The sequence below is a fragment of the Helicoverpa armigera genome, chromosome 30 (assembly GCF_030705265.1).
Source record: "Helicoverpa armigera isolate CAAS_96S chromosome 30, ASM3070526v1, whole genome shotgun sequence".
NCBI lineage: Eukaryota > Metazoa > Arthropoda > Insecta > Lepidoptera > Noctuidae > Helicoverpa > Helicoverpa armigera.
Window position 1 is genome coordinate 2312016 of NC_087149.1, and position 24234 is coordinate 2336249.

At 36.8% G+C, this 24234-nt stretch overlaps 1 protein-coding gene across 13 annotated transcripts in view; it reads left to right on the plus strand.

Annotated features, from left to right (window-relative positions):
* LOC110375732 (gastrula zinc finger protein XlCGF57.1) overlaps positions 1-24234 on the plus strand; it is a 47072-nt gene that overhangs the window by 20077 nt on the left and 2761 nt on the right. Inside the window, exon 5 of one of the 13 annotated variants that reach the window (XM_049848061.2) lies at positions 21775-23188. The exons of 2 other annotated variants lie outside the window; for them this stretch is intronic. In XM_049848061.2, the coding sequence (XP_049704018.2) occupies positions 21775-22922 (1148 nt within the window). In that variant the 3' untranslated portion in view covers positions 22923-23188. Of the gene's footprint in view, positions 1-1640; positions 3290-4925; positions 6422-6594; positions 9179-9402; positions 10569-10968; positions 12003-12250; positions 13803-14167; positions 15322-16312; positions 17730-17854; positions 19597-19994; positions 21374-21774; positions 23189-24234 lie in introns of those variants that run through there. 10 more of the 13 variants (XM_049848057.2, XM_049848058.2, XM_049848059.2 and 7 more) reach the window with 10 other exon arrangements.

A 24234-nucleotide genomic window follows, 5' to 3' on the forward strand; every position in this document is an offset into this window, starting at 1 on the left:
CCGGATTTGGGTGAAATTGGGTAGTTTAGTTTGTTTTAGGCAAGCAGCTATAGTCGTTATATAAGCGGTATCCACCCCCATAATGTTTTAAATAGACCTCGATTTTTGTCTCACCAATTCCTTTCATGCATCACCCTAGTTAAACGGATGCAGCTGAAGTACCATTGCCTATCTGATCTCCCCAGCCCAGTTACCTGAGCAACCCGATACCCCTTGGTAAGACTGGTTGTCAGTTACATTGCTTCTAGCTTGTGACTACCAGTAACGACCGCCGAAGATGTTTAAATTACAGCCGGGACGGGATCCTCTAATTTATCGTACCTTCCGAAACACGGAAGAAGTTGTCTTGACTTGATGTTACCATAGACCTACCGCGTTGTCTAACCTTATGATCGATCGACCCATGCGACTGTTATACAAAGCTTCGAGCTCCTCAATTTCTTTGATATATCTGGAACATTCACTTTACCATAAAAACGCGATTATTCTTTGCCATAAAGCTACCTATTTGACACTTGAAAAAGATAGGAATGGCATAACAATATATTATTTTGAAGTCCTAAAAATTCAGTTATTTTAAACAGAATTATATATTCGTTTCTTTTTACGTTAAAGCTGTACTGTAATTGAATAAGTTATTTTGTTATATCCTAAAGTAATTGATTAAATGAATATTGTTTTATCTATGTAAAGATGGCTGTTTATGTTATATGAAAAATTATATTCGGACATAGCGGAAAATGTATGTGTATTAGAGTTTTATGTTTAATTTTAATTAATATTGGTATTATTTTAGAGTGTGTTTGGAGCTTATGCCTAATATATAAACACCGAATCTTGGTTCTAAGGTACCCTTACACCAATTTTCAGCCGGTTCAGTTGTTCTTGAGTAGTAAAAAAGGTTTTATAATATCGATAAATCGAGTTACTTTTCGTATCCAAACACACTCTAAAATAGTCGAAATAATCTGTTAAATATTGTTAGAAAAATAGAAATTATAAATACGTTGGTATATTTCGTTATCTGTTTCATAATTATTTTGTAGTTAGGAATAGTATTTAATAAATTGATTATTAACTTAGAACTGTATTTTGCTTTTATTGACCTTACTCATACAACTTACAAAAAGAGGGCACCATAAGAGCGATCAGCAGAAATACCTTAGGCGCATTAATTAAAATCTTTTTGCCGTTTCCAATTCAAAATACGCATTTTCAGGGTAAAACAGCGTTATAATTTAGAAAAAAATATAGTGTCCATAATCTGACTAGACAATAACAAAACACACATTAAAACTCCTACTTCTTTAAGTTGAGCCACATAGGGTCCATATTGTCACTAATCAAAATGTACCACCTGTTATAACATATGGAATGCTAATAAAGAATTAAGTAAAAATACTCATCGATTCAACTTAATGAAAGTAAAAGGTATTACTCGCTCTAGGTGCAGCGTGAGGGAGTGTCAGACTCTTACTGACTAAAACTCACCATGTTCCTTCTTAAGCCCTTTATGTACCAGGACCGCGGTAACTTGTACGAACAATCCAACCAGTACACCTTAGTTTAGTATGTGTAAAACAGCAAGAATTGACATCAAGAACACCAAATAAATGACACAAGACATTTGTCTGTTCTAGACGAGAATCCGTTGTCGGTGGCTCGACGGAATGCCGCGACCATCCTCACGTTTGCAACCGTTTACCCCTTCCGACTGCCGGAAACGGACCTGATGTGCGTATATTGCTGCGAATCCTACACCGATGCGGCCTTATTCAGGCAACACATGAAAACCGAGCACGATTACTTCAAAGTACGAACCGCGTTCGCACACTGCGCTTACGACAGCTACATCAAAATCGATTGCACCGAAATGGCCTGCAAAAAATGCGCCCAAACTTTCAACAGGGTCGAAGAATTTGCGCACCATTTGAATGAGAAACATGATGAGAAAATTAACTTTGATTACCAGTTGGGTGTCAATCCTTTCAAATTCGTTCAGGATAGATTGATGTGTGGTGTCTGTGATATTAATTTTCCTTGTATGAGACAGCTAAGTCGGCATATGTCTTCGCACTATCGGAATTTTACGTGCGATTGCTGTGGCAAGTCTTATACGACCAACAGCGGTCTTCAACAACATATAAGATTCTCTCACATAGATAAAGAAAGGATTTGCAGGAAGTGTAGACAGACTTTTAGCTCTCTAGAAGCTAAGAAGGAACATACTATCAATTCTCCAAAATGCTGGATGTATCAATGCTACATGTGTCTTCAAAGATTCATGACGTGGTCAAGCAAGGAGGAACATTTAGTACAAGTACATGGACAGAAGAAAAAGTCGTATTCATGTCCTGAATGCAGCTTAAGTTTTACAACAAGAAACAAGTACAGATATCACTTCAACACGACTCATGCTGAAATCAATTTCACCTGTCCTTACTGTGGACGAAAGTTCGCGTCGAAAAGGTACCTTGAACAGCACATTGTAGTCCATACGGGTGCTAAGATGTTTCAATGCAATGTGTGCTCTAAAGCCTTTCCCAGAAAGAAGAATCTAGCTCAGCACATGTGGATACATAGCGAATATAAACGTTTTGAATGTAGGCCTTGTAATAAACAGTTCAATCAGAGAGTCAGTTATAAGTCTCATATGAAAGGGCATCATCCTGAGATTTCTGAAGATCAATGGTTTATTGGTTAAGACTTTTCTTCTGTTAATTATCTACGTTTGTAAAAGAAAGTCGCATTAGGTACACTACTTCTCAAGAATAGCTGAATCGTTGGAACTAAAAATAAGAGGGAAGGTAGCTTAGACCCGGGAGAAGGACATAGGATAGTTTTTGTCACCATCCGGCTACGGGAAGCAGTTCTCTCAGGACGCGGGTGAAACCGCGGGCGGAAGGGAGTTTACTTATAAAGTTAAGTTACCTATGTTACATCCTGAAATCAGGTTTCGGAAAACTAGAAGAGTTTCATTTCTTTAATTTGTTTTGGCTATTCTTTTATGTTGAATAGTTAGAGGATCATAATGCGTGTAATCTATATGTATATTTTAGACGATGTTTTTGTTATTACATTAAAATATTTATGTAGTGCAATACTGTGGTCTTGTAAGAAAAACTTAACATTAAAATTTTAAGCTTGTTATAATTTGTTTGGAGGATTTATTAGCTAAAAGAAGGGCAAAAATTGTTGTTACTTTGAGTCACAATCTTTTTTCTACGTTAAGTGTATCATTATGTACACGCTTGCAAGCATCACTTACTTATGCATCACTTAAAACGTTGTTGTTGGTCTTTTAAATTTATGATTTAAAGTTTATTTTACGAATAAATTACGATATAAATCTTGTGCTTTTCTTTTCTAACATCTATTTACTAAACAATGACGAAGATAACCTGAAAAGAGCAAAGCATAACATGAGAACACTGTAAATGTTATCCTCAACTTCGCAAATAAGTTTCCATTAAAGGAAAGAAGAAGTGAACTGACCAGTCACTGGGATATTTTTCTTTTTGTTTCTAGAACCACATATAATGGCGAAAGAGAACGCGGAGATTGTCTTGCAATACTCAACCCTGTATCCGTTCAGATTGAGGGGCAAAGCTATTACTTGCGTCTACTGCTGTGAGGGGTACGAAGACCCAACGCATTTCAGGAGACACGTCGACGTGCATCACGAACAATTCACCATTTCAACCGCTTTCCATCACATTGGAAGCGCTAAAGAGTACTTAAAAGTCGATCTTTTCAACTTAAAATGTCGACTGTGTTCACAACCCTTCGAAAAAATTGATGATGTTGCTCAACACTTAAAAGATGCACACCCGAAATTTTCAAAGAAACTGGACTTGAACTTCGACGTAGGCTTACAACCGTATAAATTGGAAAATAATAACTACAGCTGCTATCATTGTGGGAAGAAAATGCCGACTCTTATAAAGCTCTGTCGCCACACGATACTGCATTACCAACGGTTTACTTGCGACACCTGTGGACGAAATTATCTAACAAACGAAGCGTTGAAATACCACATAAAATGCAGTCACTCAGGAAAGCATGTGTGTCGAAAATGTTGGACCGATTTCCCAACGTTAGAAAAGAAGAGAGCTCATGTAAAACTCTCTAAACAGTGCTGGACTTTTTGCTGCGTCGTATGCGGCGAAAGGTTTCAATCCTGGGAACATAAGCAGAAGCATCTAGAAGAAGCCCACGGACACGAGAAGATCGTCTACAAATGTCCGGAATGTAGCAAAACTTTCGCGTGTCGGAAGTATTTTTATACGCATTATAAACTGGCTCATACAGATGAAGGCTTCCAATGCGCTTGTTGTGGATTGAAGTTCAACACCCAGAAAAGATTAGACGATCATTCTCTAGGACATACAGGGGAGAAACAGTTCATGTGTAATATTTGTTCCAAGAGTTTTGTAAGGAGTAAAAGCTTGGCTCAGCATATGTGGACCCACAGTGAATCGAAAAGATTCGTCTGCCTACTATGTGACAAACAATTTGCACAGAAAGTCAGTTTGAAAGGCCATATGAAGACCACACATCCGGATGTTAATTTTGACTTATAATGTTTCGTCATTATTTTTATCTTCCCTGTAAATAGAGCCTGCTATTATTATGGATAGTGAATTTGTCTTTGAAAAGGTTAGACTTCATGTGATGAAGATGTCTTATCTTAACCTTTCCACTACCATGATATCTAATGTTTGTCATTTTCAAAATTTAATAAACAGTTGATTCGTATACACTTGCATTCTCTTCATTTTCGTACGAAACCAATCTTCAAAACTTTACAAGGAGCTCCGAAAGGTGCTCATCGATAGACTGCTTTGGTCATGTTAGTGCGATAATTAGGTAGTAATTAATAGCTTGTCCGGAATGACACTGACCATTTTCTTTTTTGTTTTTAGGGACCACATTGGAAATACACGGACGTACTGAGAATGAATCAAAAAAGAAAATAGTCCTTGTTTTCCAGACCCCGCAAAGGCGTAACGCGGAACTTATACTTACGTACTCAACCGCGTACCCTTTTAAAACTCGCTTTAGTCAAATACTTTGCTCCTATTGCCACGAGGAATTTAATACTCTCACCGATCTCAGATATCATATGAAAACGGAACATATCAATTCCGGTTTCAAAAACGTATTTTACAGAGCTAGAGATAATTTGATCAAAATCGATATCACTAATCTAGAATGTAAGATTTGTTCAGAAGAAATACAAGACGTAGATGGTCTAATGAGTCATTTGTATCGAGAGCATAATAAGCCTGTAAAATTCAATGCTCGCTATGGAGTCCTACCTTATAAACAGAATTCAGAAAACCAGTGGCTTTGTGTGTATTGTAATAAAATTTTCTCATCCTTCATAACTTTTAATCGCCATATTGTTACTCACTTCATGAATTATAACTGCGATAAGTGTGGCACAACCTTTGTTTCCGATTACGCTCTAAAAGATCATCATAGGCAGGTCAAGTGCTTTAGAACGGCTTATAAGGCAAGAAACGGCAGAGTCTTGAAACCCAGAACGAACGCAGAAATCATTCTACAATGTTCTACAGCAAGTCCCTTTAGGACATGGAAAAGTAACTTTAATTGTGTGTTTTGTAGAGTCCAAAGTAACGATCCTAGTGGACTACGTATGCACGTTGTCACAATTCACGCGAATTATGATGTCAAAGCTGCCTTCTATAAAAAGCTAGGGAAAGATTTCCTAAATATTGATGTAACTGATCTTCAGTGCAAATTATGCTTCATGCCTATAGATAACTTCGATAGCTTGATATACCATCTAAAAAATGATCACCAGCAACCTATTAATACTGATGCACAGTTAGGCGTACTACCTTTTAGATTAAACGATGGGTCTATGTGGAAATGCACGATTTGTCCAAACGAGTTCAAAGATTTTGTCTCCCTAAAGAAGCACACTTCAGAACATTTCCAAAACTACGTTTGTGATACTTGCGGCGAAGGTTTTATAACGGAATCTGCTATGATAGCTCATACGAAAATACCGCATGAGAATAAGTACAATTGCAGCCGCTGCGTCGCTACATTTTCGTCTCTAGATGAGAGGAATATACATGTAAAAACACAACATACGTCTTTGCCGTACGTTTGTGTTTACTGCAAAGATAAACCACGTTTCGCCAACTGGGAGGTCCGCAAAAAACATCTGATGGCTGTCCATAATTACAAGACAGGGGCCGACAAATATGATTGCTCGACTTGCCAAAAGTCTTTTAAGACCAGATCGGGCAAATACAACCATATGGCCAGAGTACATCGAATAAAAAAAGATACGGAATTGAATTACCCTTGTCCGAGCTGTCCAAAGGCGTTTACGACTAAATTGTTCTTGGATAAACACGTTGCTAAAAAGCATTTTGATATCTAAAGCTTATCATATTTTCAATTTATTTTTTAAATAAAAAATAATATTATTTATATTTTCATATAAAGATCTCAAAAACAAGCTGGATCGATGTAAGCCGGATTTTATTCCTCTCTTCCGAAAACAAGAAGCTGTGCTAGAATATAATAATGATGAAAATTCTTTTTCTTTTTTAGGGTCCACAAAGGATACTGACGGACCTAGTCAGAACGAAATTAAACCAAAACAGAGATTGTTCGAACGGTCTGTCGGTCAGAACCCGCAAAGACAAAATGCTGTGCTTGTACTAAAGCATTCGACAGCGTTCCCCTTTAAGACCCGTTTCAATAGGATCGTTTGCTCTTACTGCCATGACGAGTTTGAACCGATGGCAGCTTTGAGAGACCACATGAAAACCGCACATTCCAACGCTGACTACAACAGCGCTTTCTATAAAGTCTATGACGCCCTAAAAGTTGAAATCACAGACTTAAAATGCACCGTTTGTTCCCAAGAGATTCCTGATATAGACAGCTTTATGAACCATATTTCTCGAGATCACAAAATCAAAGTTAACTTTGACGTACCTTTTGGAGTACTTCCTTATAGGCAAGGGCCCTCAGGGAAATGGACTTGTCTAGAATGTGATAAAACTTTTCCAAAATTCTCTCAAATCAACGGCCATTTACGAACGCACATGAAGATATTTACTTGCGAAAAGTGCGGAGCTACGTTCTTATCAGACCACGGTTTGAGACAACATGAACGTAATTTTAAATGCTACAAGTCTTCCTATAACCCTCGTTTTGGAAAAGCTTTGAAATACAAAAGTAATACCGAGATTATTCTCGAATGTTCTACTGCCTGTCCTTTCAGAACTTGGGGCCAGAATTTTAACTGCGTTTTCTGCCGCGTTCAATCAAACGATCCTATAGGATTGAGAGCTCATATGGCGTCCCGTCACGCGAATTTCGATATACAACTGGTCTTTAGCAGGAAGATACGAAAGGAATTTTTGAAGGTTGATATAACAGACTTGCAATGCAAGCTTTGTTTTATACCTATAGACACTTTAGATGACCTGATGTCACATTTGAAGAATGATCACAAACAGCCCTTGAACGCTGATGTTCAGCCAGGAGTATTGCCGTTTAAGCTAAACGATGGCTCTAACTGGAAATGCGCGATATGCAAGATCCAATTTTCAGATTTCATATCTCTAAAGAAGCATACAGCTGAACATTATCAGAATTACGTCTGCGATACTTGTGGAGAAGGTTTTATAACCGAATCTGCATTGAAAGCGCATACAAAAATTCCTCATGACAACAAATACACGTGCAGTCGTTGTGTAGCTACATTCACGACGTTAGAAGAACGTAACATTCATATCAAAACGCAACACACAACCCTACCTTACATGTGTGTTTATTGCAAAGAAAAACCGAGATTTGCAACCTGGGAACTGAGAAAACGACATTTAATGGAGTTTCACAATTACAAGCCGGGTGCAGAAATGTATGAATGTACGACGTGCCATATGACATTCAAAACTCGTTCGCAGAAATACCATCATAATGTTAAAACCCATAGGACGAAAAAGGAAACTGAATATAGCTTTCCTTGTGGTAGTTGTTCTAGAGCGTTCGCTTCTAAGCTGTCTTTGGACAAGCATATTGCGAAAAAGCACTTCCATGTATGATACTTAAATCTTCTCCCGTTAGAATTTTACGTGAATAGTCTTGACTGATTTTTAAATGGTTGTATTTTTTTGGATGCAATATTATAAGTTTAGGTATAGCAAATAGACTTATTTGGAAAGAATCTCAATCGTGAATCATATTTTTTTTTTATATTTTTGAAAGTTAAGGATATATCCAGTTATTTGCAAATCCCAGTTTATAAAAACTATAGCGAGATTTCCCCAAAAGATACTCATTTAGAGACTTAGAAAACCAGTTTGACGACATGAGTCTGTTTAATTTTAAAAGTTCAGTGCCTCTGAAGTCTGAATCCAGAGAGGCAGAGTTTTTTGACGTAACTGTACTCCATAGATTCCTTGAATAAGTTGTTAGGATCCGAATTGTACTGCAATGCAAACGAAAGAAAATTATTCATGCGCTCCGAGAATTGTTGCATTTAATATGACAATGGATGGCGTTAAAAAGCGTTTTGGACGCTTGTGATTAGGATCTCATAACAAAAATTAACATTTAAAGTGATTGATAGGCCGAAATGCTCTCTAAAATGCAATAAATCTAGATTATAGCTCAAAACTAAGTGTTGTTTGTAGGAATATGCTGAAAATTGCTTGAGATAAAACTGTTTCTCTTTATACATCTTATTGGTTTACTTTTTAACTTATGAAAAAAAACATTTTTTTTTATGTACTCCTATGATCTTGTAGACTTTTTTGAGACTAGCAATATTTTAATATTGTTTAATTCCGTATCTTGCCTTCCAATAGAATATAGTAAACATGTTTGTTCTTTATCAATGAATAAATTGGGCCGGTGCATATCTTCTTCCATAACTTAATATTATCTTGGTTGTCCAAAGGTTCCCAGTGATGTTTAAAACTATGATGTATTTCAATCCGTTGTACAATAAGTACATCAATAAATAAATACTATTGGATATTTTCAGCATAATTCTGAAATGCAATGTATTCTAGATATTACGTAGCGAGTACGTATGTAATTTATTATTTAGAATAAATATTATTATGAAGTACATATGTATAATATTAAGACGTAAGTCCAATAAAGAGATTATAGTTTACATATTTCTTTTATTTCTATCTTTCACTGAACCTTTTTCTACCTCAAGGCAACATAATTTTTTTAATGTTCAATTATACCTACATACATGCAAAAAAAGTGATCGTTTTAACACTATATTCTTAAATAATATAGACCAGCATTGGAAATAGAAGAATAAAAGAGCAAGCGAAAGAGGGCTTGGAGTCATGTCGAAGAAATCTGACGAAAATTTTCTATTTTTAGGAGTGCGCTGGCAAGCAAGCGAAGAAAACATACAAAATGAGGAAGATTACATATTAAAGTTACCCAAGCAGAAATATACTCGCAGCCCTAGAGCAGAAGCCAGGATTATCACCAAAAATAACGCCTCAGCTATCCTCCAGTGCTGGTCCGTTCTCCCCTTTCGATGGAAGAAAAATCGATTCAAATGTGCCTATTGCGAAGAAAATTTCACCGACTGCTCAGAACTGAGAGCCCATGTCAGATTCTGCGCCGTCAATCATAGTATCAAAGATATTTACAGCAAATTCAAAGAGATGCCATTGATCAATGTGGATGTTACTGAAGCTGCTTGCTCCTTTTGCTCAATGCCTCTGTCCAATGTGGCGGAATTAAGAGAACATGCTATACTACATGGTTTGGATTTCAACCCGTACCACCCAGATGGGGTGCTACCATTTTCACTAAACAAGCATTCTTGGCAATGTATCATTTGTTCGGAGAAGTTCAATAATTTTCTGAAATTATATGAACACATGAACGTACATTATCAGCATTATATTTGCGCTACTTGTGGCAAAGGTTTTATGACTTCTCCACGGTTAAGGAAGCATTTGGAAGTTCATATTTCAGGGTCTTTCCCATGTGATAAATGTGGGAGGATTTTTATAATGAGGGCTGCTAGAGACTCGCATAAGGCATCAGCTCATCCTAAAGCCCCTAGATATGAATGCCCTCATTGTAATATTAGATTCGACAATTATTACGACAGAGTAGATCATATGAAAAACGCTCACAGTGAACGAGAGGTTTCCTACAGCTGTCCTCATTGTGAACTGTCTTTTAAGACGAGCGGAAAACGTGCTATACATGTCCGAACGGTCCATTTTCCTCCTCAACTGAACTTCAGCTGCAGTTACTGCGAATGGCAGTTCAGGACCAACTATGAGCTAAAGAGGCATATGGTCCGTCATACAGGGGAAAAGAATTTCCATTGTACCATATGCGGGAAGTCGTTCCCCAGAAATAGGGCGCTCACGAATCATTTGAAGGTGCATCAAGATGTGAACAGCAAATGGCGAGGGCCCGTGTTTAAGCAGAAGACTCAAAGACTGCCGTCTTTGAATCCTCATGATTTGACTGATTTAGTTCCTACTGAAATTAAGATTTAGTTAGTGTTAAGACAATACAATATTGAAGTTAGATTTTGAACCATTTAAATTGGTGATTTTTTAAAGTAAGTAGTCCTTGAGGCTTGATGATGATGACAAATGTTTTTTTTTTATGAATTTTGACATTTGAATGTTCCAGTATTATTTTTATAAATACATCATTCTAGATGACTTATCACTCGTTTGATTTTAAAACTTATTCTAATACACACTTAAAAATTTATAAACGAACGGAAAGAAGAGTATACAATTCGTCTATTAATGATCTACATTTTTTTTATACAATTTATGCTTCTACAATTAGGCAAAGGGCCAGTGAGCCAAAGTTATGTTAAAATATATTTCATAATTTATGCATGTTCCCGGGGGCTGGTACTGCGAATTTTAACCAAATAACATTAGTGTTTCTTGGTTTTAGGTTCCGCTAACGAAGCGGAGGGGAATCTAGGCGTTAGGCGAATTAGGAAGTTGAAGGAAAACGTTAGCGCTCGACAGATGCGCCGGCGTCGACGCGCGAACAACCAGCTCCCGGAAGAATCCGAGAAAAGAATATCAAAAACCATGATGCGTAGAAACGCCATGATCCTTCTAGAGTATTCTACAGCCTGGGCCTTTAGATGGTTCCATAGTTCGTTTTACTGTTCCTACTGCGAGGCGAAATTCGTTGATGTACCCCTTCTTAGGAACCATGTTAAAAATAATCATCTTAATGACATGCCTACTACAAGGATTTTCTCTAAGTTAACCGAAAATAACATGGTGAAAGTTGATGTAGCTGAACTTAGTTGTAGGTTATGTAGCAGACTTTTAAACAGTATTGACTCTTTAAAAGACCATCTGCTTATTCATGGAAAGACTCTAAACGTCCAATACAGCGATGGCGTCTTACCCTTCAAGTTAGACGAAGAATCTTACACTTGCCAAATGTGTTTCGCCCAGTTCCTCACATTCGCCAAAATAAATGAACACATGAACACACATTTCCAAAATTATATCTGCGATTCTTGTGGGAAGGCTTTCGTTTCCAAATCGAGATTTAGAAAACATGTACAGTCACATGAAAAAGGATGTTTCCCTTGTGGTGAATGCGATGAGATTTTGGAAACTCGAGCATCGCGTATGTGTCATATAATGAGGATACATAGAAAGGGTGTACGTTACGCCTGTCCACGATGTCCCGAAGTCTTCACAACCTACCATTCAAGAGCTAAACATTTAGTAGAAGCTCACGATCAGCAGAGAAAAGAATACTTTTGCAATGCCTGTGATAAGACGTTTGAAACGAGTTCAAAAAGGGCGGGGCATATACGCCAAACGCATGCGAATATAGAAAAAAGACATTATTGTCCAAATTGTCCTTCGGTGTTTGTTAGTAAGTCGAAATTAATGCGCCATTTGAGAACGCATAGGGTGAAATACGACGCGTAGATTTCATACTAGGAATAAACGAAGGTGGAAGGGATAGATATTTTAAGGATGTCAGGAAGCAACAATGGGAATTGAATAGCTCACTAACATTGTATTGCATTAAAAAGGTGGATACATCAAAATTTTTCTGATGCTGCTTTTCAATAAATAAACATTGAATACAGTAATGATTTGTTCACTGTTTCTAACATCATTCCTTTATGGAATCCCCATTTCCCATCAAATCTCACCCTAACTCTTCGAGTCAGTGATTATTTTCTTTTTGTTTTTAGGGTCCGTCGATCTCAAAGTTAAATGGACTCCGAAACGCAAGTATAACGATAACAGGGATAATGCCGCTATCATTCTCGAATGTTCCAATGCTATCCCCTTTCGGTGGAAGCGAGGGGCCTTCACTTGTGCCTACTGCCCGCTCTCCTTTGGAGACTTCAGTGGCGTGAAGGACCATATCTCTGAACATCCCAATAGGATCGAAGCCCTCCGCTTAGCTAGGACATTTTGTAACGTCAAAATGGAAGTTACCGAGCTCCGGTGTGAACTATGTCTCACTAACATGACGAATCTAGATAGCCTTTGCGAACATTTGATACAAAAACATAACAAACCAATCGTCACAAAGTTTGGTTTGGGAGTTACACCCTTCTATCTGACTGGTACTGAATATAATTGCACGCATTGTGATGAATCTTTTGAGCTGTTCTCGAAATTAAACACTCATTTAAACAAGCATTATCCTAACAGCATCTGCTTTCAATGCGGGAAAGCATTCTCTTCTGTGTATCGTTTGAAATCTCATTTATCAATTCACGACTCTGCCGCTGTTCAATTCAAATGTTCAAAATGCGACCTGATCTTTGCTACTCGTGTATTAAGAAATAACCATATTACGCTGATCCATGGGCCAGAATATAGATACAGATGTCCTTATTGTCAAGAATGCTTTAAAAGCTATGCGGATAGAGGGAGGCATCTAACCGAAGCCCATGATAAGAAAATTGAGTATGCTTGTAATCTCTGCCCAGCTGTTTTCGCTATGTGCAACCAAAGAACTAAACATATAAAACAAGTACATATAAGAATAAAGACTTTTGCTTGCAATTTCTGTTCGTACAAATTCGTGACAGCCGCCCAATTAAAAAGTCATATGATAAAACATGTAGGGGAAAGGAAATTTCAATGTCAGGTCTGTAAAAAGGCGTACGCAAGGACTAAAACGTTGAGGGAACATATGAGGATTCATAATAATGATAAAAGATTCGTTTGTCAGTATTGTAGCAATGCGTACGTGCAGAAGTGTAGTTTACAGAGTCATATGCGGACTCATCATCCTACTGCTGAGCCGTTGAAAAAGATTAAGCTGTCGCATCTGTATTAATATTAGTTAGTCCAGTCCAGTCTAACAAAGGGGTACTGGGTTGCCCGGATAACTGGGTTGAGGGGGTCAGATAGGGCAGTCGCTCCTTGTAAAGCACTGGTACTCAGCTGAATCCGGTTAGACTGGAAGCCGACCCGAACATAGTTGGGGAAAAGGCTCGGAGGATGATCTACATATATAATTATTCTTTGTTACAAAAGTTTTTACGAAACATGTAACTATGGAAGGTTTGTTGTTTGTAAGTCCAAACACAAAACTCTATGGAGACAAGAATTTATTTTTATAATTTGGAGGAAACGTGCCAGATCTCTGTAGGTCTTTAAAGATATACACAGAAGTAAGGGTCATTTTAATTTATGTTGTAGTTCCTTAAAATTTTATTTATTAAATGTATGTTTATGTTCAATTTTATTTCTTCTCAACATGTATCACTATGTGATGTGTACGTGAAAATTTTAAAGACAGCGAATAAATTTATTACATTTTAAAATGGATTTTCATTTAATTAAGATACCCGTGAGACAATGTACTTAAAGTTCTTCAGCTGTTATTTTTAAATCAATCAAGATTTGACATTTTATTATGTGGTTATAATCAACGACTGATCGGTCTTGAACCCAAACAACGTGACAGTAAGTTTATTTAACTTGATCCAAAATATAATAATGATGATTCCTCATGAGGAACATAAGAAACCAAAATATACGTATCTATACTAAGTATATCTTCGAAATATCAAAACTAGCTATATGACATTAAAGGATAAAATGGAATGAACAAGAACAGCCTATATCGGAATGTTTTCTATTTTTAGGAAGAAAAACCGAAGAAACTCTCATTAAGCAAGAAGTGGAATCCGATACTGAGAATAACACAGCCCCATTGATATCCGCAACTCGAGAGGGCTTCCAGAAACGAGCAGTCTTCAGAAATAATATAGCCATCATCATGGAAACTTGTACCGCATACCCTTTCAAGTATAGAAAAGGAACGTACCAATGTTTCTTTTGCAAAAATACCTTTTTAGAACCAGAAAAGTTGAGGGAACACACTCACGTACAGCATTCGGAAGTCAAGCAGCTTCTAAAACCGAGAAAGTATGAGCCCCTTAAAATGGACTTCGCGACTACTGTCTGCAAAATCTGTGGCGTCACAATCAGAGATTACGCTGAATTAAAGATCCATTTAGCAGTAGAACATGCAAAAATTATAGACTGCAGTTTTGGGGATAGTGTGCTACCGTACAAGTTGAGTAAAGAGGAACATAGCTGTCAGATATGTGGGAAAACATACGAAATGTTTTTAAGTCTACATAAACATATGAACGATCATTACGAACACTTTATTTGTGAAACTTGTGGAAAAAGATTTGCAACTTCACAAAGAATGGTCAACCATACAAGGACGCACGAAAGAGGAGACTTTCCATGCAAACGATGTACCGATACCTTCCCTTCTTATGCTTCCTTATACGCACATAACGCCAAAGTACATAAAGCTAACAAAAGATATAAATGTCCTATATGCGACGAAAAATTCGCTTCCTACAAACATAGACTGAAACATTTGAATACGATACATGGAGAAAAAACTGCCGTCTTCCCTTGCCCGTCATGTCCAAGAGTCTTCGATTTATGCAGTCGCAGAACGGCACATATACGCTTTCAGCACTTACAAGAAAGAAACCACGTCTGTCCTATATGTGGCATGAAATTTTTCACCAACTATGAGCTCCAAGAGCATTCGATAAAACATGGTGGTGAAAGGATATACCAGTGTGATGTTTGCAAGAAATCTTATGCGAGGTTAAAGACTTTGAGAGAACATATGAGAATTCATAATAATGATCGGCGTTTCGTTTGTCCGACTTGTGGACAGTCGTTCATACAGAATTGTAGTTTGAAACAACATATGAGAGTGCATCATCCTGCGCATTTGAAAGATGTGTTCTAGAACTTAATCAATAATAGAAGGGAAATGTAATGAGTTTGTCACTGGTTGACTTTCAAGTGCCATATGTAATTAATTTTACCTAAAGAAAGCTTTGCTTAAAGCTTTATTTCCCTTGACAAAATTCAAAAGGCCTAAATCGCTTTCTAATAGGGATTTAGTCACAGAGGAGATTTTTTTTTGGTATGGCATCTCGCAGTTCAGCCTAGGAGGCCGTTTACTGTTCAACCGGTCTTTTCCCTGTGGATGCCTAGAATTTAAGTTCAGAGGGAAGTGACGCATCTTCCTATTTAAATTGGTCTCTGAATAATAATAATTAATTTATGTTATGCATATTAAGTCAAGAGAAATAAGGTCTTCAGCTACAGATTAATTTTCTAAAGCTGCTTGAGAAATCATTCAATTATGATCGATTATATTATTACAATTGGTTACAATTATTGTATGGAGGGCAAAACTCAATAAAATAATGCATAATATTCCTGACACGAATGACTTTTATTATAATCCTGAGATTCTGTTTACTATGTATCGTAATTTTGCTCAAATTTTCCATGTGGGATAGTATGGAGTTCTATACGGTCCAATACTAGGCTCACTATGAAAAAAAGGCGGACCGATTTAGATGATAACTAATGTGATGAATCTAAGAGGGGAGCTGAAATATAACAAGATATATATTTATCTTGGATAGTTTTTGTTACAAGATTTTTTAATAACTTGATCGACGTAAAATGCGTTGTAAATGCCTAGTAAGGATAAGCTTATAATGAACCTATTTAATTGGAAACTAGAACAAGTAGTAGCGTTACTACTATTATATAAGTTAGAAATTGGATATATTACCTTAATTTTTTTCTTCAATGCTGATTAATAATACTCTTCCCTCAAGTTAACTTTAAAATCCTGTCAACGGTAAACGAAGGATGTGCGTGGGTCATTATGAAACTACTTAACCATCTGGCATGAAACTTTCATAGAAGATAACAAGCTCATTTCTCATTTTTAGGTGAAGAGCTAACTGGCGAAGATATCCCTATAGGAACTAAAGCAGATCTGAAGACTCAAAAGAAAAATTTCACAGAAGACATTAAAGCTAGGACAAGACACGCGATCATACTACTGGAATCTACAAAGATATGCCCTTTCAAGTGGATGAAAAATCTGTACATATGTTTCTACTGCCATAAACAGTTCTCCGATCCTGCCAAATTGAGGGAACATAACATAGAACACGGGTTTCTGACGACATTTCAAATAAAACACGCGTTGTCTAAGCTTAAAAAGTATGAGTTAGTCAAAGTTGATATTACCGATGTAGGCTGCAAGCTCTGCGATGATCTAATCCCCGATTTTCTAACTCTAAAATGGCATTTACTAGAAAAGCATAGCAAGAATTTGGACCCAAAATCTGGGGACGGCGTTCTTCCCTTCAAAGTTACGTTAGATAACTACCAATGCGCGTTATGTATAGAAAAGTATTCGGAATTCAAGTCTTTAAATCAGCATATGAACGTACATTTCCAGAATTTCATTTGTGAGCAATGTGGTACAGGATTTATAACTCCAGAACGTTTGAGAACTCACGCGTTTTCCCACGAAACAGGGTCTGTAGCCTGTGAAAACTGTAACAAAGTATTTCGTTCTACAAACGCGAAAAATGAACACTATGCTACAGTCCACATGAAAGTCAAACGCCATAGATGTCCTCATTGCCCAGAAACTTTTAGAAACTACTTTCAACGCAACAAACATATCTCTGCTATACATGGAATGAAGCTGAAAGAATTCAAATGTACTATGTGTCCTAAAGTCTTCACTATAAGCGGAAAACTTGGCGTACATATCAGATCAGTCCATTTAAAACTGAAACGTCATTCCTGCGATGTATGTGAATGGAAATTTTATTCAAAATCTGAGTTGAAAGATCATATGGTTAAGCATGGGGGAGAAAGAAAGTATCAGTGTACTATTTGTAAAAAGGCGTACGCGAGGAAGTATACTTTGAGAGAACATATGAGGATACATGAGAATGACAGACGGTTTGTGTGCACGATATGTGGTAGATCGTTTATACAGAATTGCAGTTTGAAGCATCATACGAAGATTCATCATCCTAACGTTGGGCAGCTTGATAAAATTGATAGTTTTCCTTCTTGATGAAGTTTTTATAGGAAGAAACTGATTTTGGTTATGTATGAATTCTAACGTGAATTCTGTTATTGATTTCCAATTTCAATATCTCTAGATTTGTTAATTTCGCAAATGTCAGCTCTTTTTCATTAATTTTAAGTCCTTATATTTAAATATTACACGTACATTACAGTCAACGAAGCACTACCATATTCAATAAGCATTAGGTTTTCAAACTTGTTTCTAACTTTAAGAGGAATTGAACTGAATAAAATGTGATGATTTTTTGAAAACATTTATTTTATTTGAACTCACTAGCATTACGCAATGGGGTAAATGGTACGCTAACCTTCACTTAAGTATTAAGAATAAGACCACCACAGCGGTTTCTACTACAATTTTATTTCTGTTTTTCTAGGATCCGACACGTCAAACTCCGAAACGAAGCGAAGAATCGTCCCGTTGTTCCAAGTAGCTTACGACAGGAGTTTATGTAGACCCCTTGGAACGTTAATAGACTTCGCTAGATTAAGACAAAAGACATTCAAAACTTTCTCAACGCCTCCAGCCAGAGATATTTCTCCGCCAGCAAGAGATATCTCTCTATCCCGCAGTCCTTCTCCCGTTTACTTAAATACTCCTTCTCCTTATGTGGAAACTACTGCTTTATCCGTCCAAGCTGTTAAAACAAAAGAAAAGACGCCAGATATACGACAGAACGCTCTAGCTGTGTTTGAATTCTCAACGGTCTACCCATTCGTATATGGAAGCAACAAATTCAAATGTTTCGTCTGCTCTCAACCGTTTTTAGATATCAACGAGTTAAAACTTCACATGCATACAACACATAATTTTGCGCCTCTCAAAAGACTAGTCAATAATAGAAGAGAAAATGTCTTAAAAATAGATGTAAGTGATATAACGTGTAAGATCTGTGCAGGGAAACTGCCTAATCTTGTTGAATTAAAACGCCATCTCAAAGAAATTCATGGCAAGCCCATTGATTTAGAAGTACAGGACAATATGATACCCTTCAATCTAGAACCCGTAGATGATGGCTATAAATGCGTAGTATGCGAACAAATCTTCATCAAAGTTAGAATCTTAGTCATTCACATGAGCGAGCATTTTAATAACTACAGCTGCGAAATCTGTGGCTCCGTTTTCATGACATTACGACTTCTAAAAAAACATTTAGAAGTCCACGATTCCGGCAACTTTCCTTGTGACCGTTGCAACAAAGTTTTTAGCACCCCTTACAAACGGACTTTACATATCCGAGGGGTCCATTTAAAACAGTGTCCTCGACGATGCCCTATGTGCCCAGAGAAATTCAACTCTAATTATAAGCGGACGATTCACTTGCAAGATGTTCATAATCAGGAGACTAGGGTCCATAAATGTAAGACGTGCGGTCGTGGCTTTAATCTGAAGTACCATCTTGTTTGTCATGTGAGATCCGTTCATCTTCAGGAAAGGAACCAACAGTGTGACATCTGTCATCAAAGGTTTTGCAACAAAGAGTCATTGAAAAGACATATGGTGATTCATACTGGGGAGAAGAATCATAAGTGTGATGTCTGTGGGATGGCGTTTTTGAGGCGAAAGAATTTGAAAGATCATTTGCGTTTGCATGATATTAGTTAAATTTTGAGTCTTGAAATATTTAGACATTGATGCAACAAAAGCTGAAGAAATAGCTTGATATAGGTACTTTTTTGAGTCCGTGAATCAGTCTACTGAATTATCTGGTGCAAAAAATTTTGCTAATGAATGAAATCGAATTGTATCGTGCGTGAATCGTAATCGAGTACTTGTACTTAGTGAAATAAATCGATACTCGCTTGATAGTTGCAACTGAAAAATAAAATTTTACAGACTTAACGAATTTTAGGTACACTAGATATTTATAATTGATTTAGAATGCGTTTTGTTATCTACAAGCGTTTCAAAGTTGAGTGTCTTTAATCCAAACGGCAGGCTTTTTGGAAACGCACGTAAACATAATGCTATCTATCTGAACTTAGCCTTATTTTGTATAAACTCACTTATTTTAATTTATAAATATTATTGTAATTAAAAATCATACATTATTATTCTATTCAAACACAGTATTTTAAGTATTATACCTTGAATACACGTATTAAAATAAGGACAAAATGTAGTTTGTTTTACCCCCGACATTTTTTAAATAAACTTAGTTTTTACGGAAATGCCTCGGCATAAATATATGGGTGACGGTTTACTATAGGACTTTATTCTTAACCCTTAACTTATGGTTTATAAGATATTCTTCTATTGTTAGTCCTTACAGTGAACCTTTATTTTCATTCCAAACCAATAGAAACTTCAACTAACTGTTACAACCTTTTTATCGTCCCACTGCTGGGCTGCGGCCTCCTCTCACACGGAGAAGGATTGAGCGTTAATCACCACGCTTGCTCAATGCGGGTTGGTGATTGCAGACTATAGTATAGTCGCTTCAACTAACATAAAGATAAAAATAATACAATATTTTCTGAAGTAAATAAGAATATCAACACATTTTTTTCTTTTAGGAATCATCCAGAAATCAAATTCAACAATCACTCTGAAAGATGAAGATGGAAAAGTTATAAAACTGACACTCCTAAAATATCCAATTTCTTTAGATTCACTAGAATACGAACAAGATAACTCTAGCGACAAAAACTTTAACAACAAACTAAAAAAGAAATTAAATAAAGTTAACTTAAAGAAGGATAATGAGATAACAAACATGTCCATGCTGAAAGAACCAGTTTCTTTAAACAATATAGATTGGAAAACCACTGAGGATGATCTAGAAAGTTCAGTCACAATAAACGTGAAGACTGTGCAAAAACATCTCTATGGAGCAACCAGGAAGCGAACTAAAAGCGTTGAGTATCAAACTTGGAAGCAAAACGCTTTAGTCATCTTTGAATACTCTTCCGTATACCCTTTTATTCACGCCAGTAACAAATACAAATGTTTCATATGCGCCAAACCGTTCTTAGATGCTCATTTGTTAAAAGACCACACAAATGAACATAATATCAAAGAAATGAAGAGAGAATTAAGCAATAGAGTGAGGGATAAGAATCTCAAAGTTGACGTTACATATCTACAATGCAAGATTTGTTTGCAAACGCTGACAAATCTGCAGAATTTGAAAATACATTTGAAGGAACATGGAAAGAAAATAGAGCCGAATTTGCAAGATAATATAATACCTTTCAAGTTAGGTTCCGAGAATTTCGAATGCCAAATCTGTGGGGAGAAATATCTAAAATTAAGACTCCTTATAATCCATATGAGCAAACATTATAACAACTATAGCTGTGAAATTTGTGGTACCGTATTCATATCGCTGCATTTATTGAAACGCCACCTTCAAATACATGAATCAGGCAGCTTTCCTTGCGATAAATGTGACAAAGTTTTCAGTAATGCCGCCAAAAGGACATTGCATTATCGAGGAGTCCATCTCAAGCAGTTCCCAAGACGTTGTCCAATATGTCCTGAAAGGTTCAACTCGAACTATCAAAGAACAAAGCATTTACGTATAGTACATAACCAGACAACAGGACTTTATAGATGTGATACATGTGGTAGAGAATATGACTTGAAATACCATTTGCTCATTCATATCAGATCTGTCCATCTTCAGGAGAGGAACCAAGAATGTCCTGTGTGTAACTCGAGGTTCTTCTCCAAGTATTGTCTTTCGAGGCACATGGTGATTCATACGGGGGAGAAGAATTTTAAGTGTGAGATCTGTGGCAAAGCTTATGCTAGAAGGAAGAATCTTAGAGAACATTCGAGGACGCATGAAGTGGGGTTGTGCTCTATATGTGGACAAAATTGTGGGGACCATAATAATCTTGTTACTCATGTTAATAATGTTCATGGAGTGCTTTGAGATTTAGAAATATGACCTTATAAAGGTCGCCGTCGACGCTGGATGCAGGTCGCCTCCAACAGGTATCTGTGGAGATCTAAGGGGGAGGCCTATGTTCAGCAGTGGACGTCCTATGTCCGAGATGATGATGATGATGATGATGTGTGTATGATTGGCCAATGCTTTTATTGTATTCCATTGTTTTAAAAAGTTAAGACTGCTCGTATTTCAAATAGGATACTCATTTTTATGTATTTTTAATCAAATATTGCAAAATAAATACTGCTTTAAGAATAGAACCTGTATTTTGAATTATAATAGAACGCAAAACCTAAATTTATAATGATATTGTTAAATAATCTAATTGTTTTTTATAGTCTTCGAATTGCAGAGATTTCAGTAGCCATTTTAAATAGGCCAAATTTTATCTTCCCCAGGACTGACGGGTAAGGAACGACCCAGAACACAGACCCAGAATCCAACCAGAACTAACAACAGGCCAAGAACCAGTATATGGCAAATGACCATATCTGAACGACAAAACGCAGCAACCTTCCTAGAATTTACAACTATCAAGCCATTTTTCTACCAACAAGCTAATTTCAAATGTTTTTACTGCAACGAAATTTTCCCAGAAATCCATTCAGTGTTGAAACATTCTACCTTCCACGTAACCCCAGAAAGGTGTTGTTTATTGAAGCAGTATCTTAGAAAAGGGAAGAGAGTCATAAAAGTAGATATATCGGAACTCAAATGCAGACTTTGTGAACAAAAATATTCTGATCTGGACGATATTAGGAAGCATCTGACTGTCGCTCATAAGAAAGAATTTAATTCGGCGGGAAATGGTCTAATGGCCTATGACTTGAACACAAACAACGGGAAATTGACCTGCCATAAGTGTGCGAAAACTTTCAATTCTTTCTTCCTTCTAAATAGACATATGAATGTACATTCTAATGTGGTTTGTGAAACCTGTGGCTTAGGGTTCATGTCACACCAAAGACTTATAAACCATAGAATAGTACACCAATCAGGCGTCCACAGATGCGATAAATGTCAAGAAGTGTTCCCAACTAAACTGAAACTAAGATACCACATGTTCAAAAAACATGAAGTTACCAACGCGAAGAAAATTAAGCCATTAAAATGTCCTCATTGTCTCGAACGGTTTGCGGAACATTATAGAAAGATGACGCACTTGAAAGAAGTCCACGGAATCACGTTTACTTTTGAATGCAGTACTTGTAAAGCGGTCTTACCAACCCGAAGAGCTTTAACAGAACATACAACTAAACTACATACTCAGAAAATACAATGCAAAGTTTGTGGCAAATGTTTTGGGACTAAATCGTTGCTGAAAATGCATATGAGAGGTCATACGGGGGAGAGAAATTTCTTCTGCGCTATTTGTCAGAAGGCGTATATGCATGCAAGAACTTTGAGGCAGCATATGAGAGTACACGGGCCTGTTTGGAAGTTTACCTGTTCAGAATGTGGCAGCGGGTTCCATAACAGGAATGATTATAATAAGCATATGAAGCAGTGGCACCCGCAGTGGCAGGTTCCTATTATAGGGGCTTGAAGAATAAAGAAGAAGTCCTTATATTCCATGGAAAGGAATCCTCTAACCATACGCTCTTTATGTCTGATGGGCTACGGGTCGACAGCCAGTTGTTGTCAGGTTCTTGCCTACAGCCTTAAATCGCGAATAACGAAACATTACTTTAAGTTTTTTCGTAGAAGGCGTTGTAGTGTAGCAGTTTTCGTTGTGCCGCTCTAAACTGTTGTCAAGAATTTCGACAACGATCTCATGAATTGAATTGAGACTTTTTAGAGCACTGTTTTCGATTAGATTTGATGTAAGGCGGCCAACTTTCCGAAAACTGAATGCGGGACTTAACCTTTCGTGAAAGGGGCATTGAAAAATGATCGGACGGAACTGATAATATAAAAACCGTAAGCAAAAAGCTATAATTTAACCTATCAACATCGTGTCACAGCGTGCACTAATGTCTTATTTTCAAAATCATTAGGCCTCACGAGTTCAGTAGAAATAAAGAGAACGAGATTATATTATAGGTAATCTGTGTTCCTGCACTGTTGAGCGTGCGCGCAGGTGGGTGTTGTGTAGAAGCGTGGTAGAAAAATAGGGATGCGGAACATGCGGGATGCATATTGCGGGACGGTCCCGCAGAATGCGGGACGGTCCCGCAGAATGCGGGACGGTTGGCCGCCTTAAATTTGATATGAAGTACAAACACGTATATGCTAGTCACAGCTTTGATTCAATGTTGTCAATTGATTTTATAGAGGTATTGTTTTATAATTAGCGACACCCAAGCAGTTAACGAGGCTTGAATATACTTAGGTTAAGTTAGAAGATATTCAAAAATATAATGTCGTTACCTCTTTTTACGGCATACTCATCATTATATTTTACATACGCATATGTATTACCATATGTTTTACCTATTTAGTTTGAAATTACAGAAATAAGCCTTATTTAAATTATGACTATGCGGTAATTTTAAATTTTATACATCTAATTTAAATTGGCATTCTATAGTGATGATCTTATACTCAAATGAATTCTCCAAATATTATGTATTTGTGCTCAAAATTTAGTTGTGAACCGCCATCGAGTTTGGAGTGAACTATTCATAATACACCTGCATATCTAATTAAGCAATGTGTGTGAGAATCTCAATAAACAGTATTTTATTACTAAGATACCTATATTTTTGTTTCAATTTATTTATCTTTCTTGACCTTAACTACATAAAACAATTGGTAAAAACAAAATCCTGATCAAATAAAATAATGACACTATCAAAAAAGTTCTAACCACGAAGGTACCAACTAAACAAGCATATTTTGTAACATGCATACTAAAA